We start from the raw sequence: 22,602 nt of genomic DNA, 5'->3' as shown, positions 1-22,602 counted from the left end.
AGCTCTTGCGCTGTAGGGTAGGAAGAAACATTGTCTTTATGTATATCAGTCATGGATGTATGTTTGTGCTATTGTGCCTGACACCTACGTTCCAGGATGATATTTTCCTTTCCAATACGCTAACTGAAAAGAGAAAATATAAAATGAATCTCTGGAGAAGGAGATTATCTCAATAGTAAGAGGGATGGAGCTGTGAGATAGCTCATAATGTGAGTTAAATAGCTTGGTACACTCCAAATTAAACTTGTCAAAAGCAAAAAATGACAGGACATTGATCATTTTCAACTTTATAAGCCCTATACATTTTGTATGAAAGGGGAAGTCTGTCCTGTTCACAGAGCAGTAGCCTACTTCTTGGGTTACTACCCTGGAATAGTTCTAGGAGAATGTCCTGGGCTTATGACTGACTCCTACTTTAGCAGATTTGTCACCTGGATCCACTGGCTGTTGGGGAAAAAATGATTCTGTTGGAACAAACTTTTTTTTTTCCCCCCAGCCCTGCAATGGAAGTATGTATTAAAGGACCTTATTTTGTCACTTGGTTTAGTCTGATAATTACTGAGGCAGAAGAAAGCTAAATTTCATTATTTTCCTCAACTCTGTGAGCTCATCTGAATTTTGAAAGGGGTACTAAAGTATTCCAGTGTTTGAATGGCATGTGGTATTTGAAAAATTTGCTCTTGTTGGACATCATTCTTAAAGAGAAGAACTGAGTGACAGATGAGGAGGGCACGAGAAGGAATGCTTAGCATACATCTCTGGGAAAAGTAAAGCAGCAGATTTGAATTACGGTGTGGTTTGCAGGCTGTGACCTGGAAAAGTAGAATAGTTTTGAAGTGGTGGCAGAATAAAGGTGAAACTGAATCCTTACAGCTTGCAAAAGGTTGAGCGTGCCTGTTAACAACCTAATGTCCTGTGCATTACAAGTGGCTGAAGGAAGAGTGGAGGATGAGAAGCATCACAGTTCCTGAGAGGTGTATCACTCAGCATCATCTCAAATTGCCCTTCTTTTGACCCCTCCAAATTTCTCTAATTTTTCTTCCTTTCTGAAGCCTCCAAGTGTCATAATCTTTTTCCTTTTTATATTTTTTTAAAGTTGTGAACTGTAAGGTAAAACGTCTAATTTGAACCAATATCATTCTAAGGGCTCTATTACAGTAACTGAAGATATTTATCAGGCTGAAGTTTTTTGCAGGATGGCTACAGCAGGTTTGCAGCCTTCACTGAAGTGGACAAGCCACTTTGCTTCCCTTGTCAGATGCGGTCTCAGGTTTTGAAGCTCTGGAGGCCCTGAGCAGTGCTGTACGTGTGTTTTGGCCAGCCTGTCTGTGAGCCACAAGTTTGCAGATTGCTAGCTTCAGGCATGGAAAAATTGCTGCTTATTTTGCTAACATACCTAAATACTTTCTAAAAATTTCTATTCTTCACTGAAATGCATCCATTTCTGCTATGGGTTATTCAGCTCTTAAGAATGATACAATGCAGTTTAGGATAGGGTGAAGGAGAGTATTTTATCATGCCAGAACATCTGGGAGATCTTGGTGTGGCATATTTTTATTATCTCAGGTGTAGTTCCTATTCTTGCAAAGGTTTGTAGAACTGCTGGAAGCAGAATCCTAACAGTTGATCAGTCTGCTGCAATTCTGGACAAGATATGAGAGTATCCTATGTGCGTGCTGAATTTTAAGCACCAGGGCTATGAGACATCTTCAGAGATCTGGACCTAACTGAACCCTTGAATGAATGAACTCTCAAGTAGAAGTGATGTACTTGTGTTGATTCTTGCCACAGAAAGATTTATACTTCCCCATGGTGGTTGTTTCAGTAAGCTTAAAACCCTACCTTCCATTCCTCTGTGTGACCAACTGTTTGTTAGCTGCATCTTTTAATTCTGGTGGATCTTGCCCTTTCCCTGGAAGAGCCTTGTGGAATGGCTGTCAGGTGAAGCTCTTGGAGTATTAACCTTGTTGTTCTCCCCGGACAGGGATACCATGTGGCGGATTTTCACGGGCTCGCTCCTAGTGGAGGAAAAGTCTAGCGCGTTGCTACATGACTTGCGAGAGATTGAGGCCTGGATATACCGGCTGCTCCGTTCACCAATGCCTGTTGCTGGTCAGAAGCGGGTGGATGTGGAAGTCTTGCCACATGAGTTGCAGCCAGCTTTGACCTTTGCTCTTCCTGATCCATCCCGCTTCACCTTGGTGGATTTTCCATTACATCTGCCTTTGGAGTTGTTGGGAGTGGATGCTTGCTTGCAGGTGCTGACCTGCATCCTTCTGGAGCACAAGGTGAGAAGGGAAGAGTTGATCTTTGATAGTTATGTAGGAAGGTCTTCCCTTTTCAAAACCAGGGTAGGCTGTATGTGTAGAACAGCTGACTCCTGCAATGCCTGGAATCGATTTGTCTGTGGGGGGGAAGGAATAGCTCCTTCCGAGGTTTCTGTTTTGAAAAGTTTTGCTCTCACTCAAAAAAAGCACCTGAAGCTTCTTTTCAGTCAGGTTAATGGAGGGTCGTCCAGTTCACAGCCATCAAATTGGAGGCCTGCAGGCTGTGATCTTTGCATAACCCTGGGGGCGAGTATTAGAAGTGAAAGGTTGCTGCAGCCCTAACGTGAGGTTCTTTGGTTGCAGGTTGTATTGCAGTCCCGAGATTACAATGCTCTCTCGATGTCTGTGATGGCCTTTGTGGCTATGATCTACCCATTAGAGTACATGTTCCCAGTCATCCCTCTGCTTCCCACCTGCATGGCCTCTGCAGAACAGGTACATGTTTTTTCTTTATTGGTCTTTTGCAAAGGATGTTTCTGTGATGTCTGAAACTTGTATAGCAGTAGTCCTTGTTTTCTTCCCCACTGTTTTCTCAGGGATTGCAGAACATTCTTTGAGTACCACTATTTAAATCGTAGCTAACACTTACTTAGGATATCTTCAAAGGATGCTTAGTAAGATTCAAAGCAGTAGTTTGCAGTAGCTCACAAGCAATGGACTGAGAGGCCACAGATCCACAATATTATGACGAGTATTTACCCCCCATCCTCCCCCCAGCTGAGTATTAGGGTTTGTTGGGGAGGGTCCAGAGTGATACTTCAGGATGCTTGAGGGCTCTTGATTCAGAGTTTAGAAACTATTGCCTGCAATTTATTCTCCTCTGAAATACGAAGTGTTGAATTACTTCAGCTGGGAGCCTGGGTTTTGCCAATAGTCAGCTCTCTGCAGGAGCTCATTCTTTTGCTTGGAAAGATAGAATTCAGGCCATTTCACTACTTCAGTGCTATCCCGCAACTGATGCTGCAGGTTTGTTCTTGCACCACACTTGGAGGTGACCAGCTGTTCTAGATTTAAAGAATAAATTAGCCTCCCAAGCCACTGGTATCAAGCTGCTATGTGCTTATTGATTTAAACCTTTTCTCCCTGCTGATTCCTTTATCACAAACAATCTGAATTTCCCCTTAGGTTTTCCATATACATTTGAAAAAATATGTCTATTTCTTCTGCTTCCTAGAGATGTTATTGTTTTGAAACCCAATTACCATTACAAGGTTAAGGGTAAAGCCCTTGCATGGGTAAAGCCATATTTACAATTGCACAGACTCAGTCTGAGCTGAGTGTATTCATCTGTGACTTGCTGCTTCTCTAATTAGGCTCCTATTCTGAACATCTTTTTTCTTGGTCCATGATAGATGTGGCAAGCTGTTAGACAAGCTAAGTTTTTTCCAAAGAGCTGTGCAGTCATATAAATGACATTCCTGGGGGTGGGAGGGTACGGGAGGTGGAAATTTATTTTCTTCTAGATGAAAGTAGAAGCTCTGTGAGCAGGAGCTTTTTTTTTTTTTAAAATGTTTCTATTGTATGGAATTAATTACTAATTTATCAATGCCTTGTGTGTTGTCTCCTCTGCTATTAACATTCTGTAGTTAATTAATAAATAAATATTTGGGAAGAATATGGTGATATCAAATGCAGATCTTGTCCTTGTTAAAGTCTCTCTTTCTCTCAGTTGCTTCTAGCCCCTACACCTTACATCATTGGTGTTCCAGCAAGTTTCTTCCTTTACAAACTGGATTTTAAAATGCCTGATGATGTATGGCTTATTGACCTGGATACCAATAGGGTAAGTGGCGCCCATAAGGACTTGTGGCTTTGTTTCCAGGGAACTGTACACTTTCATCAGTGTACCCACTGACAATTTAAGAATGCCTGGCCTCAGTCTGCCTTTGCCACTCCTGTCTTTAACTTCAGGATTCTGTTCCTTTTTGTGTCTCAAGGTCCCCAATTCTTTTGCTCATAAGACATTCTTTTCCAGTTAATACATCTGGCCATAACATTAGAAGATAAATCCTCAAAAAAATGATAAAGATGTCATTTGAGTAATTGTGACCCTATCTCTTATAGTCCTACCTAAGAAACCCAGTCTGTTAAGAGCCTTCTGGCAGCATTGGTTGTCATAATTCAAATGGAACTATATACCCCGCTTTCTACTGGGGCATGAGCAAGGCTAATTTAAGGGAAATGTATATAACATCTTCTACTTGATGGAAATTCCAAAGGATGAGTGTGGGTTTGTTCAGACTTCTCTTTTTTGTGGTATATGATAAAGTAACTCCTCCATTGTTTGTGATATTGTAAACAATAACAACCATAAAGAAGTGAAAATCAGAGTATTGATGCAGGTGTCTGGTGTGGGGGTTGTGTTGTAGGTTTTTTGAATTTATTATTTTATTTTATGGCTTTTATTCCTCTGTCTCTGGCATGATGGAGATTCAGGAGTTTCTGGTTTGGAAATTACTACATCTGGGGAATTTTCAGACTGTTGCTGTGCTTAATTCCAGGTGATCGTTCCCACAAATGCAGAATCTTTGCCAGCACTGCCAGAACCAGAAGCTTCAGAGCTGAAAAAGCATTTGAAACAGGTAATAAGCACTTTGGGGAAAGGACTCAGATTCAGTTGAACTTAGCAGATGCGGTCTTGCAGCGCTCTTCTGCTATGCTGGACAAGAATGCAAGTCAACAAATGTAAAGCAAAATGTGTTAAAAGCAGGTGTGTATTCTGGCTCATCAAATGGATGTGGAAATGTACCAGACTACTAGAATACTCCTGTTCAGGAAAGTGCCCCTTGGTCAGGCATGGAGAGGTTTCCTTCTCTGAATGTGAGGTGGGCTAATCAATATGGTGGTTGATTAAACAAAGTTATAGGGGTGTCTTTGAGATCCCTGAGCTGTATGACTTCCTAACATTGTCTTCTCCTGACTAAGCTAAATGCGAGACTTTCATCTTGTTTCAGATCTCTCTCTAGTTTCTCCAGAGGACTTCACTGTGATTTTTGTTACCTGTTTCATCTTTTGCTGTCTCTGCTGTTTCCACCTTTGTCACTTGTAGGGGAAGCACAGGACTAGGAATTTTCTGTTAACCTGTTTAAGATGCCTTTTTCAGTTAGTTGGCCCCATGTTAGAATGCAACAGCATTTTGAGCCTGAAAAGCAATATCAGATACAGATGTTAAGTGGTATGTATCCAGCTGCTGCTTTTCTATCTTAATGGAGAGAGTTAATTTGGAAAAGTGAGTGGTCACTGAGGCTTATAAGTGCAGTTAATTTCTTAGCCAGGTGAGGGATAATTTGAAATGCTCCTGGACGCAACAAATGGTTTCTGTTTTTACTGTTACTGTAACAGTTACAACTGTCTGTTGTTTGGGGCTAACTTGTTTCTAGTTGGTGCAGAAAGGTCCATATTCCTCCTTTACATTTGCCACGTGGGCTTTAAACTCTGACTTGATCCATCAAGCTATGATCATCTTTGTTTCCCCTCCATTCACAGATCTGTGTGTGAGGTCTCAGTCTCTCCTCTCAGGTCCTGCTAAGCCATTAATCAGCTTGGGTCATCCTGGCTGATCGTGTCAAGCAGGTTTTATCTCTTTATTTCTGTTTTCCTTATGCACGCTGCATGCAGTATCTAAAGGTAAAGTGTGTTACTAATGTGATGAGGTCTGCTGTTTTTCTCTCCTTGTAGACCAGGAGAGAAAAGTGTGTAACCTCTGTGATACCCCAGTACCTGCTGTCAGTGCAGATGGAAGCGATGTATTGCTTGGAGTTTTGTTAGATCAACCTTTCCCCTACTTCTGCCTCACCCCCTTGCAATTTCAGGCACTATTCAGCAAAACACTCTGACTAGTTGGATATGAGAAGAACAAATTCCAATTTCCTTCAAGACATGTTTAAAATTCTCAGAGTGATCACCCAAATTCAGGTTACATCCCTATGTATTCCTATAGGCATTATCATTAAGGTTTGACCATTGTCAAGGGAGAGTGCTACTGGTTGCAGTGCAAAGTAGAGGAGACTAAATTGTGGCGCACATCACTAAGGTGAATGCTTTTGTGTGCCTTTGGGTCTTATGTGTGCCTTTGGGTCTTAGTGTCAATGAATAAAATTCAGGATATCTGCTTTTCAACTGCAATAGGAAATCCTTAGCTGCATCAGTTAAGGACAGCAGTCTTCCCACTTTCCAAAGTGGCCAGATGTGAATGTTTGGGGGTGGGGCAGTTAGACATCTCTCCCAAGATGTGCCTATTTTGTGGTCCCTTTGATTTCCTCTCATTTGTGATATTTTGTAGTAATAGATTTTTTTTTTCCTTCCATCTGTTTCTCTGTGGTCATGTGTTCGTCTTGGCTCTGATGGGCTGCTGGTGTTATCATATGATCTTCCATCTTGCCTCCAGTGTCTGGTTAGCATGACTGCAATCACTCAGAAACAGCTGCTCACTCCTGACAACAAGGTTCTTTATTTTATTCTTTTCCCCTCAATTTTCCATTTTACCCTTTTCCTTTGGAGTTTTGTTTTTTGTTTTCTTTTATAAATTTATTTATTTTTGAAATAAAAAAATGAAAACTCAGGGGCAAATGAGAGAAATGAGGAAGATTTAGGATAGGTCTGGGTGTCCAGGACTGATTTACTGTTTGTGCTGCTCCAGTGCATATTCTTGAAGATCTTATGAGGGTTGAAGAGGATGGTAGCTTTATGGAGAGATGAAGACCTCATTCAGATGGGAAGTGGAGGTTTGCAGGGATACAGGCAGATGCCTGTGTTAAGGTGTCTCCACATTGTCCTGGGATATCAAACTCACTGGTTGAATGGCCAAGTTGCAAGGCAAGTTTCAAGGCCACTAGGTCCCAAGATGTATTCAAATTACACATGGGAATAACTACAATAAGTTGTACACAGTGCCATACTGCTAGTGGTCCAATTTGGACAATCTGTTTTCATGTCATGAGTGATCTATCAAAGTGGACTTCTGTGCTACCCCTTGCCTGGCTCCAGGACTGATTCATCATTGAGGAGATCGTTTTGGCAATCCACATAAAGGAGGGCCTGAAGATATTTGTTGACTCAGTGTAGGAGATGGTTTAAGACAAACTAATGGAGCACAGTTGTTGCAATTGCCTAGAGGGCAGGGTAGCTCTGATCTCTCTTTTGTCCCTTGAATAACTTTTCTTGCTGAATGTGTGCGCAATGTTGTCCTTTGTTAGGCACTGGCCAGCATGAGTCTGAATACTCAGCCCATTCTTAATCTGGAGAAGTTCCACGAGGGGCAAGAGGTGCCACTGCTGCTGGGAAGACCGCAGAATGATTTGCAGTCTACTCCCTCCACAGAATTCAACCCTCTGATCTATGGAAATGATGTGGACTCTGTGGATGTGGCTACCAGGTGAGACTGAACAGGAAGGTGTTGTTGAGTCTTCATAAAGTTTGCACTTGAAGGCAGCACAGACACTTCTTGGGGTCCTGTGGTGGAAGCAGCATCTTCCAGGTTCTACAGCAGGTTCTACTTTACATCATGGGGAAAAAAAGAGCAGAAATTACAGTGTTTATCTCAATCTGTTAACTACATGAACATAACTGTGTATCTTGAGGGGGTGTTTTGTTTCTTGCTTTTTCATATAGATTATCCAGTTTACCTGGACTTGTCAGTTTGATGTTGTATCCTTAAATCACAAGCCTTGAACTAAAAAAAAAAGCTGGAGACAGTTGTCGCCTCAGCTAGCGGGTATGAGAACAATGTCCCTCATTGAGTGTTTCTTGGTGTTGAGGTGTTGAATTAAAACAAAGTGATTTCTTATGTGTTTTTTTTTTTTTTCTTTAAAGACAACTGTTTTCTAAGAAGACTTAGTTTTTCATAGTGGGTTGCCATTCCTCAAAGGTTTGAAACATTGCCTACTGCATACCTTTTAAAGGCTTTCTGTCTTCTTTTCTGTGGTGTTCTTGCTTTTATCTGATATATTGTCCTCTGTTTCTTTTTAGGGTTGCTATGGTGAGGTTCTTCAACTCACCAAATGTTTTGCAAGGTTTCCAGATGCATACTCGAACTCTTCGTCTCTTCCCACGACCAGTGGTGGCCTTTCAGGCAAATTCTTTTCTTGCCTCTAGGCCAAAGCAAACACCTTTTGCAGATAAGCTTTCCAGGACACAGGCAGTAGAATACTTTGGAGAATGGTCACTCAACCCTACTAACTATGCTTTCCAAAGAATTCATAACAGTAAGTTTTGGTCTTGCCTTTCCTGCACTTGGATGTAATGTAGGAACTTCAGAAGCAGAGAGATTCTAGGGAAGGACTTAGTTTTACATCATATTATTCCTGCTGGGGAGGGAAATGCAGTTCAAGGAATATTTTTCTATTTTTATATGTTGTCATGTGTTTCTGTCAAGTTAGCCCTGCTATTAATCACTCACTCCAATTAATTTTACCTCTTCTTTGGTTACGGAGAAGTCTTGTAGGCTTCTTAGAGTAGGGACTGTCCCTTCCTTTGTGCAGGACTTAGTAGGGGGTAGCCTCACTGCGAATGAAGCCTTTGACACCAATAAATGAGTTCAATTAACTCTCCCCTTGCTTTTGTGCAGATATGTTTGACCCAGCGCTGATTGGTGACAAACCGAAGTGGTATGCTCACCAGCTGCAGCCCATCCACTATCGTGTTTATGACAATAATTCACAGCTGGCCGAAGCACTGAATGTCCCAGCAGAGAAAGAAACAGATTCTGATCCCACTGATGACAGGTTAGTAGGGAGTATGACCCTAGTCATATGATAGTTACTTCAGATTGCTGGCCTCTCCTACTTCTCGTTTGCAGCCTTTTCCTGTAGCCTACCAGGTTGCTGTTTCATTTCTTCTGTCTGGGCAGAATACTGACACTGAAGTAAATTGTCTCACTCCTCACAGCAACCTCTTATAACCCTTTGCTAGTGTCTTCTCAAGCCTTCATTTAATGTGAATCTCCATTTGTATTTTCCTGTTTTCTTCTGCTACCTGTGTACCACTTGACATTTGGTATTTCCTCCCACGCTAATGCTTTTTTCTTCCATGCTGTTCTTTTTCCGGTTATTTTTATTGCAGTACTACAAGTACTCCCACCCATCCTACCACTCTTTCAAATCTCTACTCAGTGCACATAGTTATGTGAAGCTTGTTAGTACTACCCACTGCCTGGGACCTCCTTCTCTGCTCAGTAAAATGAGAGTAAACTTTTTTGCTATAGTAGTCTTGGCCATATTTCCCAGAGTTTTGAATCTAGTTTTATTATTCTTCATTCTCTGCTAGCCTGTGAGATCTTTCAGGCTTGGACTTGCACATCTTTTATGTTCTACACAGCACCAGTGGTCCTGTCAGAGTGTGATTTATCATTAGTATAAAGAGGGAATGCTCTTACTTGTGATTTCCAGTTCCCTTGAAATCGTCCTACACACACACACTGAGAACTAATACACTGCTCCTTGCTCACTTATGCTTGACCTCATTAACTTTGCTGAGAGCCTTTAAATGTCTTCACATATTGTCTCCTCACGAACCTCAAAATTATTTCATTTGCTCTGACCTTTCATGAAGCTGGCTTCTGGCTCTTGCCAGAAATTTGTTTGTAGAGACTGTAATATCTTGATATTTTTAAGAGGCCCATGAAAAAGTGCTGATTCACAACTTTGAAACATCAGGCCCTCTGTTGCTGTTATGCTGCCACTCATCTCTCTTTCTCACCTTTTGTGGCAGTGGCAGTGACAGTGTCGACTATGATGACTCAAGTTCCTCCTACTCCTCCCTTGGTGACTTTGTCAGTGAGATGATGAAATGTGACATTAATGGCGATACCCCAAGTGAGTAACTTTGAGCTTTGCTTTCACAAGGTCCACGTAGGTTCCTCTTCCCTATTCATCTGCACTGTGGGAAGAATGCCTCCCCTAAGTCCCTGAATCAGAGCAAAGTATTGTTCCATTGTAGTCTTGTTCTGAGGTAAAAGTGTTTTCTATACTCCTTCTTCAATATCCAGGGGTAGGCTGAAAAAAGACATTTCTCCTGCTTATAAACAATGCCCTCCAGAGGACACTGGAAGGAGGAGGAACAGAAATAGGTGCTGCTGAACAAAACTGGCTAGATCTGGAAACAACCTGCTGCTGCCAGTAGATACTGTGCAATATGGGCAGCAGAGTACGAGCTTTATCCTTCCCTTGCATATTGGTTCTCAGTGATGGCTTTAATGAGTCATTCTATCCTAGTGGGGACAGGAAAATGCATTCTCTGTGGCTTACACGGAGGCTGCAGCTTCTCTTGTGAGAGTGGGAAAATCTCACATTCTTCAGTAAACTAAATCTAGGAGTGCCAACACATTTCCCGTGTCCCAAAGACAAGAGGTAGTAATCATAAGTTGCAACAAAAGAAACTGCTTGGACATAAGGAAAAGATCTTCATGGTTAGTGCAGTTAAACAGGTTCCCAGGATCACAATAGAATGTCAAGCCTCGAAGTCTTTCAAAACTCAGTGGGACAGTGCTCTGAGCAACCTTCTTTAACTTTGAAGTTACCCTTGCTTTGAGCAGAGAGTTGGAATAGATGACCTCCAAAAGCCCTTTACAACTTAAGTTTTTATGCAGGTTTATTCTGCTGAGCAGTCCTCACCTGCTAGGGATCTTTAGTTAGACGGGCATAAAGGCTGTGCCTTCCTCAGACAGTGTTCTTTAATGCAAAATTATGTGTTTGCAGATGTTGACCCCCTGACTCACGCAGCCCTTGGTGATGCTAGTGAAGTGGAATTTGATGATTTTCAAGAATATTCAGGGGATCTGGATGAACAGGCCATGGACAGTGAAAACTCCCAAGAGAACAACCAGCCTCGTTCAAGTTCCAGTACTACAGCCAGTAGCAGCCCCAGCACTGTCATCCATGGAGTGAATCATGTGTGTACTGAGATGAGTTCAGCCCCAAGATCAGTGTATTAGGATATAAAGAATGGGAGAATGCCCTTCTGAGAAGGGCAAAAGCTAATAGAACTGTGAAACCATGCGCAGATTAAACTGCATGCTCTTTCTGGACTTTCTGAGCAAGATGGAGTTTAGTGGTGCCCTCTTATGCGGGGATAGAGCATTCCTGTACATAAAAGCTCCCATGCACTGGAAAATGCAGCGTTAACAGAGAGCAGTGGTCCAGGTTGTGACTGCAGGAAGTTCCTTTTACAGAGTCTGGAAAGACCTGATGCGTTAAGAGGAACAGGGAGTGGGGTGGGGAAACTCAGGAATCTGCGGTCATTTAGGGAGAATGGGAGTTGCTTGCATAACCACAAAACAGGGTAATAGAGAGCTGTTATCCTGAGCTAACACTTACCAGTAAGATCAGTTTTACAGGGGGGTAAGTCCCAAGAACAATGCACAAATACTGCAGTGTATATATAAAATCCTAGATTAGAGCCATGGATAGTGGGGATGGGGTGGGGGCCCAGTAACAAACAGCAAGGACCCTGCAGACTTCCCAGTTTGAAATAATTGTTCTTGTCCTGCCCTTCAGTTGTATGTAACGCAAATTAGCGAACAGATCAATGATTTGACTGGTCCACAGGAGTCAGCAGATTCAGCAGAAATGGAAGAGAAATTGGTTGCTGGATTTTCAAACCATCTCCCTTCCTTGCCACTGCAACCAAGCTTTCCTAAGATAAGCTTGGATCGTCGTGAGAGTGACAGCGCAGCTGGCAGCATGAGCTCCTCAGAAGGGGTGGTGAGGAAGCGAGAGTATGACAATCCATACTTTGAACCACAGTATGGTTTTCCTACGGAGGATGAAGATGATGAGCAGGAAGAGAGCTACACCCCAAGATTTAACCAGAATCTCAATGGAAGCAGGCGAGTCCTTGTCTCCTGCCCTTCTGTTCAGCACTGTTGGGGTTTCCATCTGCTTCGTGTAGTTTAAGGTTCATGCGTTGAAATGTCTTTTGCACTTGGAATGTATTGTTGATTGCTTCTATTTAATATGGAAATTCTGTAAACTGTTCTGGTTTGAGTAAAGGCACTTGGTCAGTTCCCTCAGTTCTTTGCTTTTATGTAAGCAGTAGGAAGAACAGCATTATCAGTTCTTCCTAGAAACATTCTAGTATATCACCTGCTGATTTCTGGAAACCTTTGAGCTATTTTTTTTTTTTTTTTGGGTGAAGCTTTGTCTTTTTGGGGAAAGATACTGTAGTGATTGATGACTTTGGGTTTTCTTGTTATTGCTCTCAAAGCAGAACCCTTTCACCCCCCAAATCCACCAATGCCCTTTTGCAGACAAGTTTTCAGCATGCCCTGGAAGGTAATAAAAACCTTCAGCATGCAAAGATGCTTCAATTCTCTTGTTTTTTCTTTTTAGTTTTTTTTCTTTCCCACAAGGTAAGGATAGTGTGGTGAAAACTGATGAGGATTGAGACCAGCACTGATCTCCCACAATCATGCAACATGTTGGTTTGGGTCGGGAAGGGGAAAGCTAATAACAGTTGTACTTAATTTCTTTAAAGGTCTCAGAAGTTACTCCGTCCAAACAGTTTAAAACTGGCCAATGATTCTGATGCAGATTCAGATTCCAGGGCCAGCTCCCCAAACTCTACTGTCTCCAACAACAGCAGTGAAGGTTTTGGGGGCATCATGTCTTTTGCAAGTATGTACTAATACATTCATTAAGCTGGTTTAATATATTATATTAGAGTTTGCAGAGAGATGGAACAGAGGGTTGGCTAGTCAAGAGAATGACTTGGTTGTCAAATTGTTACCAGCTCTCCAGAAGTCATGTTGGGAGCCACAGGACCTATTTCACTTAACGTTACTGATAACTACTGCTTCATGTATTTTTCAGTAAGAAGGACTTTGGTTATGTGGTTAAGCCCTTGAGTTATATGGCACTTCAGGGCACAGATCAGAAATTTTTTCAGCTTTATTTAAACAAAAGTTTGTGCAATTTCATGAAGTTGAAACAAAAATCTTACCAGCCGTGTGCCTTCCATCTTGTGTGTTTAGGTGCTAAATTCAATTTCTTGACTGTGCTCACCTACTTTCAATTATGTTTTAATAATAAAATCCCCAGATGTGGAAAACTAATCTAGAGTTTTTTAATGAATGAAAGAAGATACGGCCAGTTGAGTCTTGCACTATAGTGGGCAGTGGTGCAAGAAGTTTGCAACAGTGGGGAAAGTGTATTGGATGTTTCTGGTAAAATTATCATTACTAAAATAAGGCTGTAAAAAAAGAAACAGCAAACTGAGATAGTACAGTGACATTTTAAATTAACATCTTGTAGATCGATGAGCTGATTAACACTCATGAGATGCTTTCAGGCTGTCTGCAGGTTCAACCACATGACAATGCATTATTGTGTTCTTAAGATCTGTCTGTACAAGGAAGAACTTTTGTTTTCTCCTAATAAATGGAAACCTTCTATTTTAAAGCCCGCTTCTGCGGCAGATTTACAGTGTTTTACAAGGCACAGTGCACAATCCTCACTTCAGAATTACATTTTTTGGAGATCTTCCTTCATCCTGTTTTCTCATGTGGCTCCTACCATTCATTTGCTCATAAAAAGAGGATCAAACTAGAAGATGCAGCTGATGTGAGGTTACCAGTTTAAGTGCAGGAAGACAGGTGGATATTGCTGTTACATTTAAGACTCAAAAATACAACAGCAGTGGTTGTAACATGAAAGCTAAGAATTATGTTTTGTACAATTTGGAATAATCTGATTACAGATGTGGTTGAAATGTCAGTGAGATGGTGTTATGCTTGTGAGCCTTCTGGGTAATGCAGAAGAACCTAATCATTAAGGAGCTGGAATAAGAGGATGAATTACAGAAAGTTCAGGAAGTTTGAGTCTGTGCAGTGAGCATTAGGCATTTAATTGTTTTCTTCTTCTGTCATAGGCAGCCTGTACAGAAACCACAGCACAAGTTTCAGTCTATCCAACTTAGCCCTACCAACCAAAGTTGGGAGAGACAAGACTACTCCCTTTCCCAGCCTGAAAGGTAACCATTTTCCCCTTTGTCTTATACAGCCTTTACAGTTCTTGTGACTTGGCAGTCTGAGGTCTTACCCCTAACAGGAATCCTGGGGGAGACACATTTTGGTATTTTGGGTGGTACCTGTCTTAAGTATCAAGACAGTAAATTGTCTCCGTATTTCTCAGTCAGACTTCTTCCCGCCAACTGGGCTGTGTTGGGATGGGAGACTGGCTGGTCTAGCCTGTGTTAATGGATACACTGTGAATGTTGGTTTTGTTTTGTGTTTTGTTTTGTTTTGTTTTTAAGTACTTAGTGTAAAGAATGGGAACCAAGAGGTAGGTCCTACTTTTGTACTGCCATTATCTCATGATTAACCTTAGGTAACTTGTTAGAGCAATGATGCTGCATTTGTAAGTGGGGATAACGCCAAACTCCCATGGAGACTGCGGTTTACGTGGGTTTCAAAAGTGTTTATAGTCTTTTCTGTTCACTGAATAGAACATTTCTGATCAAAATCAAATTATAACCATACTTCAGCTCATTCAGAGTGAAGATCGATCCCTAACATGTGCACAATCTTTTCATTGGAACATCTCCTGTTTGTCTGCAGTATTATTAGATAACATGTCTGACTGGGCACTAGAGAAATGACCCCCTTACCGTGGGGTGTTGGACAGCCTGGTCATCCTTGTACCAGATGTAATAACAGAAGGGTGACTGAACACGTGCTGGTGTTTTAGTGTTGAGAGCTTTTCAGCTGCTAAACTGGGGAAAGGTTTTATTTTACCTTTTGAGTTATTCTATCTGATTAGAGCTTACTGCTTTTGTTTTAATATGTTGATTTTTTTCATTTATTTTTTCCTCCTCATCATTTTCATCGGTAAAGATTACTTTAATCTGGAAGTGGGAAGGGATGTGGATGAAGGTTGGTATGATGTTTTGCTGACCTTTGACCTTGTAGAAACAAAGGCCAAAAGCTGTTTTTCTGCTTTGGACTTTGTTTTTAGACAAGTAACCATTCCCTGTGTGTAAAACGAGGAGGAACAGGACTGGTAGGGTGAAAACACTAGCAGAGACTCTGCACAGCTGTTTTTGACAACCTTTTACCAGTTGGTTATGTTTTCATGTTCAATTGTACTGGATAAGAAACATGCTTCATGTCAGGGTTATTTCCATGGGTAAACTTAATGACTGATTCCATGCATTGGAAGAAAACAGTGATGGGGTTTGCCATTCCACGTTCATGCTTTGCGCCTCATCTTCTGCACTTTGGTGTTCTTTTCTTGACTATTTTAATCCTGTAGGGCCTTTAATGCTACTATGCAGATACGAGGATGGGATTTCCATGAAGTAGCTGTCTGTTTTATGCATGTGCAAGTGTGTGTGTGTGTGTGTGTGTTTGTGTTCATTTACATGTGCACGCTGGCTCACTGGGATTCCCACTGGGCACTTCACTGGTTTTTAAATGTTTTTGTCTCTGTTGTATAGGTATAAAATTGCTTCATTAACTTGCTCTTACCAAGTGTGTGTGGTACCTTGTGTTTCTAAATGTAATGGGAAATGATGCTGGGACTCCATCTCATTGCTGCTGTTTGACCACTTTCCATCTTCCTTTTTAATTTCTATTTCATGCACATCCATTGATATTTTTTCCTCAGTGATGCAGATGTTTTTGATAGTGCCCTTGAAATACAATATGTGCAGTAGTGTCCTTGAAGATGCAATATCTTGGTTCCACGATGCCAAATTTCAAGTCAAGCATTATCTCTGAGATTAATATGCTGGCCCTGTTGTCTTGGGCTTTCAAGCATCCTTCCTGCTCTAGCGTCATTTGGGTTTTGTTTTGAGGGAGGGCTGGGAAGAAGCTGGTAGTTGGATTCTTTTGATGCTGATGGTGGGGAGTGTAGATATTGTAGTACACTACTAATTGTGTATTTTGTGTCCCAGTATTTGGGTTAAATACTATAATGGAGATTATTACTGAAGCTGGCCCAGTAAGCAATGAAGGTGGGTTCCCTACAGCATGAGCTGTGCATGATATAACAATTTCCAGCATTCCCTATGCCTGACTTTGGGCTACCTTTCTCACTGGGTAACCAGTACCACATGATCTATACTAGTCACCCCCAATGCATTATGCTTTTACATATAGTGACTAATTTGAAGATGGTTCTTGTTGTGGAACTGCATGCAGAGCAGCCAAACTTTTCCTGCCTTTCACCTCCTGCTCCCATTACCATCTTCTCTTTTTCTCTCTGCATTACTCCCATTACTGTTTTCTGCCGATGTGTGATGCTAGAATATGATATATGCTGCTGCTTTTTTGGAGTTTCCATTTTGTTTGAAGTCTGTTACCTGTAATTCGAATAGGTGTGTTAGCCAACCTTAGCATTGCTTGTTACTGTCCTGGGATCAGGTTGTTTTCCTCCCAGCCCTTCCTCTCATTTTGTTTCCTCTCCTCTTTAGGAAACAGACGAGCCCTTGTGGATCAAAAGTCTTCAGTCATTAAGCACAGCCCAACAGTGAAGAGAGAATCCCCATCGCCTCAGGGACGAACTAGCAATTCCAGGTAATATTTTTCATTACTTTTTGAGTATAAAGTGTTGTTAGACTGGTCTTCCACTTGGCCAATGTTTCTTCAGAAGTCTAGCTGTTGAAAACTAAATAGTACATTTCTATGGCGTAAGCTTGCACTTATTGTCCGAGAAGATTGAGTATGGATGGTCTTACAGTTAATAGCGCACATACATATTTTTCTATGCTCCGAAATGTATCCTCTTCCTGTCTGAGATCCAAAAAGTTCAAGGTCTCTACTTCGACTCAGTATTTATTCTTTGTAATTGAGTCTGTTCTGAACAAGGTAGTCTAGCCTGCGAAATTTTAGCGCAGCATGCAGGGGATCAGCCAAGTCATATAAAGCAGTTTGATTCCATGAATTCATGTGAAATGCTTTTCTCAGCCTTGGGAAGGGACTCAGAATGGTGCAAGTAAACATTACGTGACCGGTGCCTGCGCTTTGTCCTCCCTTTCTTATGTAGCAGTCATGGGTAGAGTGACGTTTACTTTGCGCTGGGTGTGGGAGCAAAGCAAGAACAGTAAGGGCTGCAGCTCAGACTGGGGAATGCAACAGGTTGCACAGGAGTTCCCTCCTCCTTACCATTCCTCCCCTGTGGCAAAACAAACTGAAGCAGTACCTGTGCCAAGGCTGGTGCAGTGGTGCTATTAGTAGTGCTGCTCTTCCCCGTTCAAGGAAAGCATACAGGTCAGACGAGGCAACAGTGAGAGAAGGTTGTGGCATAGAGGATTCCTATGGATTCTGAGGAGTGCTGTGAAGGTGAGGAGTGGGGTGGTAGCTAGAGGGACTAGAGGAGAATCTGATTATGGCTTATTATAGGAAATAGCAGACAAAATAAAATATTTGATACTACACCTACAGAACAGAGCTTGAGCTGTGTGCAGTTATGTTAGAAGCAGGCATAGCTAAATATGAATTTCTTTTCTTGTAAACTTAGCCTTGATAGGAAATGCATTTCTGTGTGTGTCCTGGCCCTATCTCGCTTCCCGTGCAACCCAGGTAAGCAGAGGGCTAACTTTGACCTGCTTCCTCTTAAATCCATCAGTGAGAACCAGCAGTTTCTGAAGGAGGTGGTACACAATGTTCTTGATGGGCAAGGTGTTGGCTGGCTGAACATGAAGAGAGTCCGACGTCTGCTGGAGAGTGAGCAGCTCCGTGTCTTTGTACTAAGCAAGCTGAATCGCACAATCCAGTCAGAGGAAGATGCTCGTCAGGATGTCATACAGGACGTGGTCAGTGCTGAACTCAGCAGGGTCCTCACGTCTAGTGTCTACTGAGGCTCAATTTGTAGAAAGTTTTTGATAAGTTGTCTCCTAAAAGCTGATGTTAGAGCAGTGTTGGAATTGATGTTCTTGAATTACTTCCTCACCTCTGAAATAGCGACGCTAATGGGATTTTCATTGCAGGAGATCAGCCGCAAGGTTTATAAAGGCATGCTGGACTTGCTGAAGTGCACCGTGTTGAGCCTGGAGCAGTCATATGCAAACGCTGGCCTGGGAGGCATGGCCAGTGTTTTTGGCCTGCTGGAGATAGCACATACTCACTATTACAACAAAGGTAAGAAAAGTGTTTATGAGAATACAGTGTTTGTGAACCAAACAAGATCCTTATTGTAAAGGTAGCTGTCTTGTGGCTTCTGATATTTCAGGGGTTTTACTGCACTTTCAGAGTAGGTGAGAAGTGTACTGTTGTTACTGAAACCTTATAAAGCTTGAAACCATTTTCTTGCACACATGTAACCGGGCCAAAGCAAAATAATGGCCATACTGATATGTGATTGAAAATGGAAACTATGCAGCAAGATACAAAACCTGGGACTTTACAGATGAAGTGGAAATTCTGAGAGTGGGGGCCTTCAGCTAACACTGTCCCAACCACAGTCTTGGAAAGTTATTGCAGACAACCTGAATAGGGAGTGAGATGTTTCTAATGTGGAACCATGAGACTTGTATCTCACCAACCACCTTGCATTACACAGATTCTTATATCACTAAATACTCTTGGAGAGGGAAGTCTGAAAATACCTCTTCATTTTTCAGCTTTTTCTTAAAATCTGATTCTTAATGCCAAATAAGAAAATACATACATAAGGAAAAAGAGCAAAACATGACAAAAAGCTACCTCCCTGCTTAATATCTGACTCAGCTGTAATCTCAAATGATGAAAAGCTATTTATTTCATTGTAGCAGAGGAGTAACATCTACTAAACATGTTATAGTTGGTGTTCCGGGTGGCTTGCATCAGGGATTTTATGAGTTGGCTGAGATGCCCTGTGGGTTACAGGTGTTCATTTCCAGTTGTTTTTAGAATGCTGAGGGAGGTAAGGAAGGTTATGCTGGTGTCACAGTCCTGAATCTGGGGAACAGGATGATCTTGCTAATTATAAGTGTTGTAGTCTGACACTGATCCTAAGCAAAATTATAGAGTGGCTACTGTAAAACTCAGTGGTTTTAGAGTGAAGTCTTGCTAATGTAATGCTAGATACCATAATTTGATGGTAAACAGAGTTTACCTGGTAAATTAATTGTGGTCACAATAAACAAAATCTGATAAAAACTTTGAAAGCCTTGATATATCTTTGAAGGACTTCTCTCATTATTGCGTGACATTTTGATTTATAACCAAATTTTAGCCTTTTAATGTTTTGCCTGTTTTCAATGAATTGACCTAGATATTTAAACTCTAGATATTCTAGAAACTAAAAGAGATTAGTGCTTATCTTATTTAACATACAGTAGTGATCTAGTAGTCCTAAAATTGTTCAGTTTGTGTATGATGCATACTGTTTGAACAGGACATGATACAGTTATAGATTATTTGTCTAGAGGAAGCTGAATCTTAATAAAGCATGGTTGTGATTAATTTATTTTAATACGGCCAAACTAGGGACTTGTGTTTAGGAACAAGAACAGCAGGATTGGGAACTAGTCCTAGAAAGCAGTGTCTCTGAAAATGGCAGCTATGTGTGAACTTCCCACTGTTCGCTGTGTCTGCAAAAACTGGAGAGGGGGGCACTATATAAACCTGGGAATATAGATTCGGGATGCAGCTATTCTGTTGTCTCTGGAAATGTCACTAACAAGACCCACATCAGAGCTACTGCTTCCAGTTCTGATCATCACATCTTGAAAAATTGAGGAGATTTCTACAAGGAATTGGGAAAACACTTTTGCTCTGAAAGATGGAGGTGTTCAGTCTGTTGAATGTTAGGTGTTGTTCGTTTTCAATTATTATTTAAATGGAAAGATGTTGCTGATAGCAGAACCTTTAATCTACTGGACAAAGGTATCACAAGTTCTAGTGGTATGACAAATTTAAATATTAGGATATGAAATTTTGACTGTTAGCCTCATCAGCTATTGGAACAGTTTGTGCAGGATTGCAGGAGGCTCTTTATGGAAAACCTAATTCTGTTCTGAAAGTTTTACTTTAATTCAAACTGAAGTTTGATACAGAGAAATAATACAAACTGCTTGTGGGGACATATGATTATAGGAAGTCTTGGAGAATGATGGAAGAACTATAACTGATAGTTTTTTGGGGTTTTTTCCTAACTGAAGTTTCATTTGGTGTTACCCATCAAAGATGATTGTATTTGTCATCTTTTCACGCCAAGAGGAGTTTGCTTATATTCTAGAAGTGATATTCTTGGTAGTTCAGGCAGAGTTGTTTAATCTTGCACACTCAGCAGAAGAGATATTACAGTTACTGTGTCAAAAAAGATTCCTAGGTTTCAATTATACAGGAAGGAGATAATCTGAGTATTCCCAAAACAGCACTCTGGCTTTCTCCTCTACTGTTTCCACCAGTGTGTCAGACTATCTGCAAGCCATGGTGACCTGTGGGAACAAATGTGGGACTGAGCTGTTTTCAGTGCCAGGCTTAATGATTTAGGTGAGACCGTCTGTCTCATCTTTCTTTTCCTGCTCTCATTTCCTTTTTCCTTATTTTTTTTCCAACACTTTGTTGTTTTTTTCTCTTTAAAGAACCAGAAAAGAGAAAACGAAGCCCAACGGATGGATCTGTCACTCCCGTTGGCAAGGATCCTGCATCATCCCCAAGAGTGGAGCCAAAACCTGCGATGCAGCTGCCGGTACCTCAGCTAATGCCAAAGGCACCAAGCCCTGCAGACAAAGGGCCAAGGGAGTTTGACACAAGGAGTCTAAAGGAAGAAAATTTTATTGCTTCCATTGGTGTGTATTGAGGGGCATGTGAGGTGCAGGAGGGACTTCTATTTTGGCATTAGGTTCTATCTGCATTCTCTCCATTTTAACACACTACATTGCTGCTGTAACATGCTTCATTTACACCTTGGATCACAAGGAACAATCATATGTGTTTTCACTCTATGCTTGGATAAACTATCCAGGGCAGTTTTCTCCCAGAAGCTTTCTAATCTTAATTGTTTCTGAATTTCATTACACTTTAGACAGCTTTATTTTTTGCTCTGTGATTGATGTTTTCAAGCCACAGGAAATGGCAAAAGGGAAACAGGGCCAGCAGGACTTTGGAAAGGGCCACTGTGGAAGGGACTACATGAAACAAGTTTTCTAGTCATTGCTGACTACCTGTGGATTATCTGGATTCCATCCTGATAGAAGTGGGACCCAGGATATTTTAATAATAAAAACTGCCAAAAAGGTTTTAGTTGTAGTGTTACAGTTTCAGTGAGCAGGACTGATGGATCTTCCTTCTATGCAATAGCAAATAGAATGCGTGTCCTTCTAAACAGCATCTGCTAGGCTGGTCACTGGAAATTTTCCCAGTCTAATTTCTTAGCTGGTATGGCTTTTCCCTATGTCTGGGAAAAACTTAGAGGTAGGCTTTAAACTGTTTTACCTAGAAATGACTTTACAGATTTTTTGGGGGGGGGAGAAAAAAATATTTTGGTTGAATCCAACCTGCTGTGGATTGTAAACAAGAGAAAAGTACCATCAGCATATGAGAGAAATTCTTAGTCAACTCCAAAAATATGTCATGTTAAATTTTAGCAATTGCTTCTTATATCCTGTTTAAAATAACTTTTAAATGGAATCTCTGAATGAAAGATGAATCTGAAAGTAACGTGCTACTATGAGGCTGTACCTGCAGTATGTGGCATAAGACAAGGAAACGTGTATTGGGCACTTAGGTGTCAGGAGTGCAGACATTCATTCTTATACCCACATAATAGCTGCAGGCTGAGTGGTGTCGAGTCCTGAACTGATTCTGAACCCCTCTGACTTGATTTGCTTTCTTGTTTCAAGAGAGGTTGCTCAGAAACTAGTCTTCCACTCTATTTGAAAATCTATCAGGGAGCTAAAAGAGATTCAGATTTACAGCATTTCAGTTTAGTAGTTTGGTCTGCTCTGGGTATTTAATTTATTTTCTGTAGAAAAGAGAAAAAGGAAAGTATGCTTCTGACACAACTAAGAATAAAACAGACATTAGGCCAGCATTCTTTTAAAGAATGAAGAGAGATCTTTTGATTGGATTGCTGAGACTGCTCCTTTCCCTCAGATGAAATTAAAGCCTCATAGAAATGGAAATCATAGAGATTAGACAGTCCATGTTTGTGAAGCATCATAAGAATTGCTTTTCAAAAGAAGTGCTGCTTAATATGTTAACTACTGTTGCCAGCGTATTAGCCTTAAACAATTCACAGTCTTCAAAGACAGGCAACAGATAAATGCTTATTGGTGGTTCTGATGCTCTAATGATTTCCACTTGTCTTCTGTGGAAGTTACAAGTAGGATATGGTTTCACCAAAACTGATCAAAG

General features: G+C 41.2%; 1 protein-coding gene across 28 annotated transcripts in view; it reads left to right on the top strand.

Moving 5' to 3' along the window:
* The window catches only part of MADD (MAP kinase activating death domain), a 75,702-nt gene that overhangs the window by 18,104 nt on the left and 34,996 nt on the right, over positions 1-22,602 (top strand). For 8 of the 28 annotated variants that reach the window (XM_074824003.1, XM_074823994.1, XM_074823999.1 and 5 more), the window contains exons 4-22: positions 1,985-2,288; positions 2,631-2,762; positions 3,997-4,110; positions 4,829-4,909; positions 6,715-6,771; positions 7,523-7,701; positions 8,295-8,530; positions 8,893-9,049; positions 10,032-10,138; positions 11,021-11,214; positions 11,819-12,150; positions 12,798-12,937; positions 14,190-14,291; positions 15,154-15,192; positions 16,215-16,274; positions 16,734-16,836; positions 17,888-18,074; positions 18,249-18,399; positions 20,829-21,035. In XM_074824003.1, coding sequence (XP_074680104.1) covers positions 1,985-2,288; positions 2,631-2,762; positions 3,997-4,110; positions 4,829-4,909; positions 6,715-6,771; positions 7,523-7,701; positions 8,295-8,530; positions 8,893-9,049; positions 10,032-10,138; positions 11,021-11,214; positions 11,819-12,150; positions 12,798-12,937; positions 14,190-14,291; positions 15,154-15,192; positions 16,215-16,274; positions 16,734-16,836; positions 17,888-18,074; positions 18,249-18,399; positions 20,829-21,035 — 2,882 coding nt within the window. The remainder of the gene's footprint in view (positions 1-1,984; positions 2,289-2,630; positions 2,763-3,996; positions 4,111-4,828; positions 4,910-6,714; positions 6,772-7,522; positions 7,702-8,294; positions 8,531-8,892; positions 9,050-10,031; positions 10,139-11,020; positions 11,215-11,818; positions 12,151-12,797; positions 12,938-14,189; positions 14,292-15,153; positions 15,193-16,214; positions 16,275-16,733; positions 16,837-17,887; positions 18,075-18,248; positions 18,400-20,828; positions 21,036-22,602) is intronic. The other 20 variants (XM_074824007.1, XM_074824000.1, XM_074823991.1 and 17 more) reach the window with 12 other exon arrangements.

The sequence above is a fragment of the Strix aluco genome, chromosome 4, assembly GCF_031877795.1.
Source record: "Strix aluco isolate bStrAlu1 chromosome 4, bStrAlu1.hap1, whole genome shotgun sequence".
NCBI classification, from domain to species: Eukaryota; Metazoa; Chordata; class Aves; order Strigiformes; family Strigidae; genus Strix; species Strix aluco.
Note: the sequence above shows the minus strand (reverse complement) of the source record. Positions and strands in the feature narration are given on the sequence as shown.